Raw genomic sequence first — 14,096 nt, forward strand, 5'->3', positions numbered from 1 at the left:
TTCAGCGCCCTTTGCATGCACGTAGCACAGTAGACTTGTTGTTGTCGTCCCCCCCTAAAAAACCTGCCGTGCCTGGTGCACAATATTTGGTTGTTACTGGTTCATTAGGTCCTTCTTTTCATCCCCTATCCTGACATTTCTGCTTTTACTGCCGTGGCTGGCTACTTTAGGAAAAAAAATGGTGGACGTGCAAACATACACACACACACAGCCACTCACACACATAATTAAGCAGAGGGTGTGCTCGGCTAAATTGCTCGCTAGTGAGACGAGAGACAATTTAAAACTCTCCTTTTCCCGTTGATTGCCATTGACGGCGAAAGCTCGGCCTCATTAAACACGGACATCTTTTGAAAGCTAAATATCAATTGGAACCTTTTGTGATGTAAAGTATGACGATATATCACCAGAATGATTTGTTCTCACATTGGTTGATTGATTCAATGGTATTTTTCTGCGCTTTCCTTCAAATCTTGAACTATTTAAAAAAAAAAAACATTAAAGGTAATATTTTATGACATAAGTTGCATTTTTCTGATGGTCAAAATGTTCCATTATTTTGAAAGTAGCGTGCTCACTTCCTTTTCAATGTCACTTCTTTCAATTAGTGTGTTAGCTGAAACCAAAATGGGAGTAATAATTGATTTGCTGTTTGTGTTTTGGATTTATGTACAAAAAATTAACTATTAAAAAAAGGAAACTATTTGAAAAGCAAGAAAATGAGATCATTTTGAGCTTTATTTTTGTGTGCCCCTCCCGCTGAGGGCCGGGAGGGCGTGGCAGCGAGTGACTTCATCGCCAGGAAGATGAGGTCATACTCTGCAGGTGCAGTACTAGTGGTGGTCCCGGGTGGGATCGTGTAGTCATTGCGTTATCTGAGTGATGATGGCTTTGACCTGGCTATCGGGAAAGGGATCGGGATTTAGACGTTCCACGTTAAGTAGTGCTGCCTCTACTTACAAATGCCTCTATTTACGAATGCCTCTACGTACAACTGCCTCTTCTTACAAATGCCTCTTATTGCTAATGCCTGTACTTATAATTGCCTCTAGTTACAAATGCCTCCGCTGACAAATACCTCTACTTACAAATATCTCTTCTTACAAATGCCTCTATTTACAAATGCCCCTACTTACTTATGCCCCTACTTACAATGCCCCTACTTTCAATGCCCCTACTTACAATGCCCCTAATTACAATGCCCCTACTTACAAATGCCCCTACTTACAAATGCCCCTACTTACAAATGCCTCTACTTACAAATGCCTCTACTTACAAATGCCTCTCCTTACAAATGCCTCTCCTTACAAATGCCTCTCCTTACAAATGCCTCTACGTACAAATGCCTCTACGTACAAATGCCTCTACGTACAAATGCCTCTAAATGCGACATTTTCATCTTACAAAACCTTGTCATGCAAATGACTATTCCAATCTACGAAAACAAGATCCAAATACTGAAAACCCCCAAAACTTAAAATACATTGTCTGTATCCGTTATTTTATTTTGAAATTGTCCCCTTTCCTGCTTAACACACGCTGCAGGCTTCCCATTGGAGCCTCACAACCACAACTTTCTTTTGACTGCCGTTTGTCGTCACAGGTTTTTTTAGTTAAAATTATGGGTGCGAATGAAATGTATAAAAATAGAAGATAAGAAAATGGCGTGCGCTTTTGTTTCGCTATAGTTTCAGGAGTGTATTCTTTTATCCTCAGCCAAAAAACAACTAATACTTTGATAATAATACATTTTTTTACCTTAAAAATTGGCTTCCCGTAAACAGCAAATCCACATTTGGTGACTGCAATTGACATTCAAGTCCGCATTTTCATGCTATCAGAAGCCAAGCGCCACTGAATTTTTCCACCTTTCAAGCCGAGGCACGTGGCAGAAGATGTTCCCGTGTTTTGGGTGTAATATTAGAATAGATTTCTCTTTGAAGTGCCAGATGAATGCCTATCGACCAATGTCCATCCAAAACAGTTACTTTCCGAAGTTGGTCAGCATCCTGCTATTTGTTCTCGTGGATTTTCGTCAAGCTCGGGCCAGAAAATAATGAATCAATTTATGTATGAGCCTGGGCTGTCCGCCACCTCTCAAAGGCAAGCTTAGCTAGCGCGCACACACACACACACATATACACACACATACACACACACCATTATTTATCACCATCTGGCTTGCAACCAAAGATAAAGCCCAACAAAAGCTTGTTCTTGTTTATTTAATGTAGGGCCAATCAGTACCTTCAACACGCATCAAAATAGCTCATAATGCAACGAGTAAAAAGTTATATCCCTCTATAAAAGCCACACGAAGACCCGATTAAATGGTGTTTTGGATAAGGTTGAACAAGATTTTCATCCCCAATTTGATTAATATTTAGCATTTAGCTTAGCACCCTCGCTTCATGTATCCATATGTTTTCGCGGTGCCTGCGTGGCTTTTCTCCGGGTACTCAGATGTCCCCCCACGTCCCTAAAATGTTGTTATAGGCTGATTGAACAATCTAAATGATTAATTATTTCCGTCTCCTTGTGCCCAATCAATTCAGGGTGACCCGCTGAGTAGGCTCCAGCACCCCCGCGTCCCTTGTAAAGATAATGAATGAATTTAGGGACTTTAAAAGTGATAGCAGACCATACTCGATCGAAAAAAGGCTCCATCTAGTTTTAAGGAAGGGTATTGCAGCTGAATTTAGGTTGAATTTCAACTTCTTGTGCATATTCTAACCTTCTAAACATCTTTTAAAACCAATTCTTGTGCATAATTTTCCTTTCTGCTTCTCTTAAAATCAATTCTCCTATTTTTACAAGCGAAAATATTTCAGCAGCCATGATTGTTTTAAAAAAAAAAAGCCTTTAATAAGCCTTTTTTTCACAATACAACATGAATGGCATAAGCCACCATTAAGGGTCTTTTTTTTAAGGAATCCTTTTTAGACTCGTGATTAGAGATTTTTGGTAAATTGTATGTGTAAGCTATAGTACTTTACCCTGACATTTTATTTGCAGTCCATATTGTAGCACCTCCCAGGCATTTACCTTTCAAGGTTTCCACAGATTTTCTCTGACAATCGTTGTTGGTTTGATTTTTTTTCCGTTCTTTTGTAATGGAAAGAAAATGAGAACATCTGTACTGTAAAAAGCTTCTTCGCCCAGCCCTCGGACTTTCTTTTTTTTTTTCTTGTCTCTCTCTTTTCACGCTCGTCTGTGTGTTTAAAAGAAGAAAAAAAAATCTAAAAGGAGCAAGTTGTCTGAGCCCGGAGGCTGCCATCGATCGGCTCGGAAGCGGATAGACAAGACGGAAAGAAAAGATGACCCCGGAGCTTGTCTGAGGCCTCTTTTGTTCGCTCTAGGTAGCTCGTTATTGGACGGCAGACGATGGTGGTCTACGGCGCCGGTTTTCTTTTCTTTTTTTGTGTATCGTTAGCGCTCCACTGCTTTTATTGCTGTTGTCAAGCACCGTTTGATTTTGCCGGGGTTCAATCTGAAAAGAAAAATCTCTTGAGTTCCATTATTACGCTGATTAAAAATAATATCGGCTCACTCGTATTGCTTCACGTCTGATAAGCAACCAATTCCATTCCAGTATAATCGTTTCGCCAATTGTATATGATAGGTTTATAGTGTAGGAATAATAATACAAACATGATTTTTTTTTAAAGTAAGTCACAGTATTTTATTGGCCACTAGGGGCAGTGTCTACTAATCCGGTTGTCTTCAACTTGAACACTCTATTATAAACGTTTTGCCAATTTTATATGATAATTTTATAGTGTAGGAAAAATTATACAAACATGAAATGGGGGTATAAAAAAAGGTAAGTCACAGTATTTTATTGGCCACTAGGGGCAGTGTCTACTAATCCAGTTGTCTTCAACTTGAACACTCCATTCTAAACGTTTCGCCAATTGTATATCATACGTTTACATTTAAGGAACAATAATACAAACATGAAAAGAGGGTAAAAAAACGTAAGTCACAGTATTTTATTGCCCACTAGGGGCAGTGTCTACCATCGGAATGAAATAATATTACAAAGAGTTTTAGTCGTCCAAATAATAGGAAATAGACAGCATAAAAACACTATCCCTACATAGTGGTTATTCATTTAGGCGGCATAAAACAGGCATTATTGTATAAAGCCAAATAAATTGAATTGAATTGAATTGAATTGAATTGAATATGCGCAATTGCGCATTAAGTAGCGATTCATATTTTTTTCATTTCCAATACTTGAATCCGGATATCTGCCGATAGAATGCCGATGTTATGCATATTATCAATATGTTTTGGCATTTGAAAGCTATTTATTGATCTATCATGCGATATATAGTATATCCTGATATACATATTTTTTTGTATGTAAACAAGACTTAATCGTAGTGTTTCAAATGAGCAAGTTGTGTTAACATGACAGCATTAAAATTAGCATTTACAACGTCTTTTTATGGACACTACATTCGCATAGATCAGAAAGCGGTGATTCATTTTACGGTTGAAAACAAAGTTAAAACAGTCAAAAGTGACTGTCAACTATAATTTGCAATCAAGTCCTGACATGTTGCTTCCCTTCCTCCGATTTGAAAACACACGCACTCACAGAGCTGATATCATCTATATTTTCTAGCCAACACATTCCAAAAGTCCATTCCCCAGGAAGCCAAGGGAGTGGTAAGGCAGTCCAAAGGTTTTCCTGTCAAGGGATGCTACACAGATGCTCATTAAAAAACTAAAAACATAAATTATCATTAAAAAAACAATGAAGATTAAGCCCCAAGTCTCTATTCTTACAAGAAAAATAGTTCAAAAGTTAGGAATTGTAGCCGAGTACAAGTCGCAGCAGCTAAAGAAGCCAATAATTTAAAAAACAAACATAGAATAGTACCTCTACTTACGAAATTCATTGGTTCAGAACTTTTTTTGTAAGTAGAGGTAGTACTTTATGTGTAACAGCCCTCTTGTTCATATCACTAGAATGTAGTGTCCATAATTTTAGATAAAAAAACGCATGACGACAAACAAATTGTTGTTGTTGTTGTTGTGAGCCTCCAATGGGAAGCTAGCGAAGTGTCAAGCAGGACGCGGGACAATTTTAAATAGAATAATGGATTCAGGAAATGTATTTACATTTTGGGGGGCGCTCATTTGGATTTTAGTGTTTGTAACCTGGAAATTTTGCATCTAGAGGCATTTGTATATAGAGGTATGCTACAAAAATGTGTAAGTAGAGGTACTGCTAGAAAAATTTGTAAGTAGAGGTACTGGTAGAAATATTTGTAAGTAGAGGTACTGCTAAAAAAATTGTAAGTAAAGGTACTGCTAGAATAATTTGTAAGTAGAGGTCCTACTAGAAAAAAATTGTAAGTAGAGGTACTGCTGGAAAAAATGGTAAGTAGAGGTCCTGGGTGAAAAATTTGTAAGTAGAGGTACTGCTAGAAAAATTTGTAAGTAGAGGTACCGCTGTAGAAGTCAAACTGAAGTATGAATTGCATTGGTTGGGGGGGTGCAATCTTTTGAATTTAGGTGCACAAAATGTATTTCCACTTTCCATTTTGATGGTCTGGACGTAAATGCACCATTTCCCGATCTTTATTTGTCCAAGCCGTCACTCCAGTTTTAGCGCTGGCTTTGCGTGGTGGAGGATTTCACCGCAGCCTCGAAGGACAAGTGTGTGTAATCCAGAGACCCACAAACACACACACACACTCACACACAGCAAGTAACATTAGTGGTGGGGAGAGGTTGTGATTAAGAGAGACTTAAAACCACGAGGAGAGAGGTTAAAGAGTGTTGGCGGTTTTACGAGTAATCATTGGTGATTCTCATGAAAACCTCTCCACCCTCCTCCTCAAAGTGTTTTTCCCTTAATAGTTCTTCCGACAAGGCCGCATACAACGTGGATTTCTTCCAAATAAAGGCTGGCGGGGGAAAAAAATGTGCGGTCTAAAAAGTTGAAGTTAATTGTCGCGTTTCATTGGCTTCCATCCGACGGCAATCGTTTGTTTAATTTATTCCTTCATTCAATTTCCCTATCGATTATGCTCAAAGGAGCTCATTCACTTGATTTTATAGTGTTTAACCAGCTAGCCTAGCATGTGTGTTTTTGGAATGTGGGAGGAAACGGAGTACCTGAACAAAACCCACACAGGGTGTGTGTTTTGCAGTTATACCTCGAGATACGAGCTTAATGCGTTTTGGGATCGAGGGATAATTCGTACGCTTGTATGTCAAATTTATCTCGGATCTCAGGGCAAAAATGTGCTAAAATGCGGGAGGAAACCGGAGTACCCGAACAAAACCCACACAGGGGTGTTTTTCAGTAATGCCTCGAAATACGATCTTAATGCGTACTGCGAGGGATCATACGTACGCTTGTATGTCAAATTGATCTCTTATCTGACGGCAAAAATTTGCAAAAATGTGGGAGGAATCTGGAGTACCCGCACAAAACCCACACAGGGTGTGCGTTTTGCAGTAATACCTTGAAATTTTGAGCTTAATGTGTTCTGGGACCGGACTGAGGGATCATACTTACGCTCGTATGTCAAATTTATCTCTTATCTCAGGACAAAAATTTGCTAAAATGTGGGAGGAAACCGGAGTACCCGAACAAAACCCACGCAGGGCGTGTGTTTTGCAGTAATACCTTGAGATACGAGCTTAATGCGTACTCCGAGGGATCAAACGTACGCTCGTATGTAAAATGCATCTCTTATCTCAAGGCAAAAATTAGCTCAGAATTTTCCGCATATCTCAAATTTCTCGTATGTTGATACACTCGATTGTCAGGGTATTATTGTATTTATTTGCGGTCCTTAATTCGTGGAGTCCCGCCTCGGTTCTACCCGCAGCCTCAACTTTGATAAATCACTCGGGCTCGGGGCCCTGGCCGCTTTCACGCTATTAGAAAAAAAAGCTAATTGAAATTCGCATCCGGCACCCCCACCGTAGCCCACTCCCCTCCCGTTAACCTTCCTCCTCTTCGTCTGCGCCAAATGGGGGCGAGTTTCTGCAGGTTATGCAGGCTGAGAAAGGAAGGAAAATGTCACCGCTGATTTAATGGGTATAGTCCTACACACACACACACACACACACACACACACACACACACACACACAAATGCACATGCACACGCACACGCATATGCGGTGCACTCTGGGGATTGTTAGGAACGGTGATAATGTCATCAGAGGAATGTCGAAAATGCGCCCAGCTACCGTTTTCATGGCGCCTTTTTCCACTCAGCGCTTTTTTGGGGGTTGTTCATTAGATAGAAGGGCAAGATGGATGGGATTTGGGCTTTGGATTTGGCCCTGGTGGGTCCATCTTTGGTTCTTTGCCCGGGATTTCCCAGCTGCGACTGGATTTAAGGCTGACTCGTCAGTCTTTTATTTTTGGATTTCTTTTGTTTTGTTTTTCGTTTGGATGGCGCTTGATTTGTGGGATGGAAGCAAAAATGTGGCAAAAATAGTTTGAGGCGTCGCTTATTTTTGGGTGGAAACGAGTATTTTGTTCTTTCGAGTAAGCTAATTGATTCTCTGCCATTGACAGCCGCTGCCGGGCCTCTCGGTTTGAATAGATTGGACATCCGAAGTGGGTCAAAATCATCCTTTTGGTCGATTAGTGAAGTGACAATCACATTAAATGTAAATATTGATTGACATGGTCATCTTTTAGATGTGTTTTGTCGAAAAAAAAAAATCTGAAAAATCGGCTACAAATTGCTAAGAGTAAAATCTGAAATTAATGCAATATAATTTCTGATGACCTGATTTTAAATATGCAAGTTATATCGTATTAAATCCATCATAGGCCATTCAATTGAATTGTATCGAATAGATGTGTATGTGCTATTATATAAGTGTAATATTACAGATGGACATTTTCCCCTTTTAAAAGAGGCAATGAGGGAAATTGAAATGTTGTGATGTAGCCGTCTCTTTTCATTGGTTGTCTGGCTACGCACTTTTAGCAGTGCGTACACGTCGGCTCTTTTAATTTTCTCTCTCGGAGAACACGTGTTTATGCCTTCAAGGAGGAATCCATACCATCGCACACACACACACACACACACACATGCATGCAGGTTGTGTGCGCACATGCGTGCTTAATGAGGACGTGTTGATTGATTGAGACTGCAGTAATTAGGCGGAGTTGGAAGGCTCGGAAAGGTCTTCGCTCTGGTGCGAAGGTCTCTTCCCCAACTCGCAATTTTACCACAAACTCAAAATATACACCGCCGCCCACCCACACACAACAAAACACTCTCTGAAAATCCCACATCAAACATGTCGCCAAGGCAGCTTTATATTCAAAAACAATAAATAATTTACACATAAAGCAAGAACAAGACAGAAAAAACATCAAAATGGCTAAAAAAAAACAATTTACACATTCACAGCACCAAAAAAAACAACAAGAGAAAGTCGGGCCTTTTTGGTCCGCCCTCTGTTCGTCACCTGGGTTCCCATCTGCGATTTCTCCAGCAGGAAGTTCTACTACATCACTCTGCTGAGGGACCCGGTGTCGCGTTACCTGAGCGAGTGGCGTCACGTTCAGCGCGGGGCCACGTGGAAGACCTCGCTGCACATGTGCGACGGACGAACGCCGACGCCCGAGGAGCTGCCGTCTTGCTACGATGGCTCCGATTGGTCGGGCTGCACCTTGGAGCAGTTCATGGACTGTCCCTACAACCTGGCCAACAACAGACAGGTGGCAAAAATAGCACATGCACGTCATCCCTTACTTCCTTCCCCTTTTTATACACACATACGTGTGTGTGTATATATATATGTAAATATGTGTGTGTATATATATATATATATATATGTATGTGTGTGTGTGTATATATATGTATATCTATATATATGTGTGTATATATATATATATGTATATATGTATGTATGTATATGTATATATGTATATGTATATATGTGTATGTGTGTATATATGTATATGTATACGTGTGTGTGTATATATATATATATATATATATATATATGTATATGTATATATGTGTATGTATGTATGTGTTTATATGTGTGTGTATATGTATGTGTGTGTATATATATGTATGTTTGTGTATATATATATTTATGTGTATATATGTGTGTGTATGTATGTGTATATATATACACACATACACATATATATATACACACATATATATATATACACACACATATATATATATATATATACACACACATATATATACACAGTAATCCCTCGAATATCGCTGCTTCACTACGCTGATTTTTTTTACTGGGGGAATTTTTTTTTAATTATTATTTTTTGTAAATTCATAAAAATGTGAAAATCCACACTGAAACTAGCAAGCATAAGCCACGCCCCTGTCCTCCACTTGTTACTAGAACTTAGCACTGAAGTAAAAAAAAATTAAATTAATAGCAGAAAAATATTACAAAGTAGTGAATTTGCGAAGTCGCGATAATCGAGGGATTACTGTATAATGTTGGAGTTATTTTTCTTTTTAATGTTTGTCAACAGTTTTTTGTAATGTTTTGTTTAGACATTCGTTCTAATATTTTTCAAGTTTTAGAAGTATTTGCTATTGCAGATTGCTATTGCAGTATGTCAGATTAGGACCACATTCCCTGTCCTCACGCTATTTAAACCCGCATCCGTTTGAAAACGTACCCGAGCCGAGCAGTTGACGTCTCGAACCCGTTCCCGCAGGTGCGCATGCTGGCCGACCTGAGTCTGGTGGGCTGCTACAACATGTCGACGGTCCCCGAGAAGAAGCGGGCGCAGCTCCTCCTCGAGTCGGCCAAGAAGAACCTGCGCGACATGGCCTTCTTCGGCCTGACCGAGTACCAGAGGAAAACCCAGTTCCTGTTCGAGCGCACCTTCAGGCTGCGATTCATCCGCCCGTTCATGCAGTACAACAGCACCCGCGCCGCCGGGGTGGACTTGGACAACGCTACGGTTGGTACCGACCGGGGTTCAATTCTATGATGTGTTTCCGGGCTACTGACAGGTCCAAGTGGATTGGACGTTTTTCAATGGCACCCAAGAGTTAATACTTAACTATATTTGGAAAAACACGATTTAAAAAAAAGAACGTGATTCTGATCCTCTACCACGTTTCTACGTGGTTTTTCTAAAGTATCCCGGTAGTCAAGGTCAAAGTGGCCTCGTTTGGATCGGCACCAAACCTTCAAAGATATCCACCCCTTGCATATTTATGATTTCATTTTTTTTTTCCTTTTGGTGATTCATGCATTATTCAGTGAGAATGTAATGATTTTTAATAGGAATCAAAACCTTTGCCGTGGTGGAATTTTTCTTTTTCTTTTTTTGCTTCAGGCTTTTCATGTTCATGATTAATAGAAACTAGAAACTTGTTGTCTGCCATTGATGATATGGCTCGTTTTGTAGTACGATAAGTTGTTTTTAAATATTTTTTGTAGCCGATAAATGCCAAACATTGACATGGTGGCCTATTTTATTGTTTTTCTTAGTATCTGATTGTTTAGTAGTAGCTTATGTGGGTTCACTAGAGGTCAACGGATATGGGATATATAAACAGTAATCCCTCAAATATCTGCTTAGGGTTAGGCAGCTGTAGAGGATGGTGTACCCTATCGACTGATTTATTTTATTTTATCGTGATAACAATTTTAGTATTGGTCCATATATAAGGCGCACTGGATTATAAGGCGTCCCGTCTATTTTGGAGAAAATTGAAGACTTTTTAGTGCGCCTTATAGTCGTGAAAATACGGAACATACATATTAATTTGTGTATATACACGTATATGGGCGATAAATTGGTCTTTAGTCTTGACTCAACTCATAATGTATTACCTTCCATGTTCTAAATAACAAGAGTGATGATTGAATTATAATTATAATTCAATTAATTTTATTTTTTGGTGGGTGTGGCCAGGTACAACGCATCGAGGAACTTAACGAGCTGGACATGGAGCTGTACGATTACGCACGGGATCTTTTCCAACAACGCTACCAGTTCACCAGGCAGCAGGAGCGCCGCCTGCTCCGCCTCAAGAACCACACGCGGCAGGGCGCCGGTTCCGGCCCGTGGCCCCCCGCCCGGCGCCGCCCCCCCGACCGGCCCGAAGAGAGGGACGACGAGGAGGGCGGGCGCACCGAGGAGGCGGCGGGGGGCGGTCGCCTGCCCACCGAGGACTACATGAGCCAGATTGTCCGCCGCTGGTAGCGACCGAGCCCACTTTGGCATTTCCAGGGACTGGAAAAGAAGGCTGTTGCTATGACGACCGGGGGGGGGGGGGGGGGGCGGCCCCCCTCACTAGCGCCCGCCCCCTTCTCGGTATCCGCGGCCGTCGTTAGCGCCCGAAGTGCATTTTTAAAAGCGGCGGTTCAGACGGCGGAGGTTTCAACTATTTTTTGGCTCTGAAATTTGCGCTCAAATTTAGGACCACCTTCGCTAATTTTATTTTAAAAAACTTTTTTAAAGGGAAAGACATCACTTTGTGTAAATGTGCAAATTTTAGACCAGAACTGGAAGTTTTGTTGGGTTTCAAAAGGGCAAAAAATATTGCTTTTCACATCATATTTGGAGATTGAAGTAATATTGGGAGCAAAAAAGTTAGCATGTTGTGAGAGTTTTTAGAGCTTTTCTTGTTTGTTTTTTTTGCTCCTTGAACCCGATGTACTTTGGTTTCAAAAGCGCATCGACGTAAAGTCTAGCTGAGCAAAACATTGCTTTTCGCATAATATTAGCAGATTGAAGTAACACTGGGTGAAAAAGTTTGAACATTTTTGGCCCGAATATAAGACGACCCTGAATATAAGACGACCCCCTTTTTTCAAGACTTTTTGAACACCAAATTCAATTTTTATACAGAAAATAATAAGGGTACCCTATCTCAAACAAATAATTATAACAGTATATTGACTGCCTCCTTCAAATCATGCCCAAACTTTCTATTAATATCTGAACATTTCATTTAAATATGTAAAGTGCATTCACATTTATAAATGAATGGCTCCTGGTTAAATGTAAATGAACCAATCTACTGTGATAAAACAACAAAATCGCAATAACTGCATTAACCACTAGTGTTCAGCATTCCCTTTAACAATATCCAGATCCATCTAGCGAACGTCTAGACCCGAATGTAAGACGACCGCTGCTTTTTCCAGTCTTATTTTAATGCAAAAACGCGTCTTATATTCGGGAAAATTATTACGCCCCAAAAATTCAGTTCTCATAAGATTTCCACTATAAACTCTGTTGTCTTTCCCTTTAAAGCAACCCAACAACAACGTAACTGCCTCGGACGGCTTCCCCAAGATTCCTTTGATTATTTTGGGGGTGGTTGCGGTTGTTTTGAGCGAAGCCTTCCCTCCCGGCGACGTTGGGGGAGTTTCACCTGCAGACTTTTGACAGCCAATTAGCACGGCTCACCTGGAGCTCTCAAGGTCGCCACCAAGGCTTCCGCCGCCGCTCTCGTTTGCGCGTTTTACGTTTCAAAATGGCCGTCTCTCGTTATCGCAGACCCGGAGGGCGGCGGCTCGTTAGCTATTGGACGGCTTCGGCGCGCCGTCCGCCAATAGAAAAGGGAGCCTTATTCTATAGTAGGCTAGCAGCTCCGGCGTTCCTCATCGTGATTGGGCCAAAAAGGACGGGCGGGATAAAACGCGTTTAGTAAACGTACACTTTGGAAATGTAAACATTCATTCATTTCGTTTTTAAATTGTATTTTTTTTTTTTAATTCTTGTTGAGTGATATATTTTTTCAATCTTTTTTATTCATGCAAACATCATTTTCTGTACCGCTGAGCCTCACAAAGGTGGCGGGGGTGCCGGAGCCTATCCCAGAATCGTTGGCCGGCCAATTTTATTTTATTTTTTTCTCGTTTTTATCTGCTCGGATTGGAGAATTTGAGAAAACTATTGACGTATCGTTACGCATTAACTTTAAATTAGGAGAAAATTGAGTCGCTGTGGGCGTTTCCCCGCATCTAATTTGCATAAATTAAACCTTTCGCGTCAGGTTGTGCGTGTGTGTGGGTGGGTGTGTGGGTATGTTGTGTGTGTGTGTGTGTGTGTGTGTGTGTGTGTGTGTAAATACAGTGTACAGTCCGCTTCCGATTGGCGGGTACGTATGCTTTTTGTAAATAATGTGCTTGAATGAAGGAGCAAAAGAACTTTCATGAGTTTTTCGCGGTTAAATCGGTGGTGGTCAAGCTTGTTGCCGTGGCGACCAATCCTCCACTCACCCCGTCAGGTGATTGTACTGCTTTGATCCTTATTTATATCATTTTTTTTTATTTTAGATTCTTGTGACCTCAAGTTCGGATGTGTTGAAGATGCCAGGGTTGGTTTTTGGTGGCTTTTCTCGGGGTTGATTTTGGGATGTGTTTAGTGTTGGTAGCCAAAGTAGAGTTTAATTGACAGTAAATGGGTTAATAAAGGGTATTATTTAGAGGGTATAATAAAAGGTATCATTTTTCTATGTTTTTTTAATGACAAAAAAATGAGTTACGATTTAAATGGATGTTTTTCTTAATATTTCAAGTTATGTTTTTAGTTGCAATGTGAGGTTTCTTTTTTCATTTACACGTGAATGTGGTTGAACGTTCATATTTTGACGTCAAGTGGCTCAACAAATTTTATTTTATTTTTTTAACATCCCAAAAAGGTTTTAATTGATTTAATACGAGTTATCAAAAGCCAACCCCGGCCATCTTGGATCGTTGATGCGAATGTTTGATTAATGAGCAGCGGTGACACTGAATGTAGTCCAACGTTGGTGTCACTAGGGGGCGTCACCTTGCCCTCTTATAATCGTTCAAAAGGACCGCCCCCTTTTCCTCCCACAGAAGACTTAGTGAGCAAAATGATTCCTGAAATAATTCCACAAAAATGTCTTAACAAGACTTTGCAAGCCGAGTTTCACTGTTTTTTAAAAAATTTCATTTCAATGTTTCCAAGATGTGATCGATTGTCGTCATTCTGTCTTTTTTTTTTTTTTGGTTCTTATGATTGAATCATCAATCCACCCATTAAAAAATTTCATTTTTACAAACTTATCAGCGTGGCGTTTGGCAGAAAATAGCGTCTAATGTACACCTGTGTTT

General features: G+C 40.3%; 1 protein-coding gene across 3 annotated transcripts in view; it reads left to right on the plus strand.

The window, feature by feature from the left end:
- Nucleotides 1-14,048, plus strand: part of hs6st1a (heparan sulfate 6-O-sulfotransferase 1a) — a 50,219-nt gene extending 36,171 nt beyond the window's left edge. For 2 of the 3 annotated variants that reach the window (XM_077620148.1, XM_077620146.1), the window contains 3 exons: nt 8,493-8,718; nt 9,706-9,954; nt 10,918-14,048. In XM_077620148.1, coding sequence (XP_077476274.1) covers nt 8,493-8,718; nt 9,706-9,954; nt 10,918-11,208 — 766 coding nt within the window. In that variant the 3' untranslated portion in view covers nt 11,209-14,048. The remainder of the gene's footprint in view (nt 1-8,492; nt 8,719-9,705; nt 9,955-10,917) is intronic. The other variant, XM_077620149.1, reaches the window with a different exon arrangement.
- The last annotated feature ends 48 nt before the right edge of the window (nt 14,049-14,096 follow it).

Source organism: Stigmatopora argus, chromosome 15 (genome assembly GCF_051989625.1).
Source record: "Stigmatopora argus isolate UIUO_Sarg chromosome 15, RoL_Sarg_1.0, whole genome shotgun sequence".
Classification (NCBI taxonomy): domain Eukaryota; kingdom Metazoa; phylum Chordata; class Actinopteri; order Syngnathiformes; family Syngnathidae; genus Stigmatopora; species Stigmatopora argus.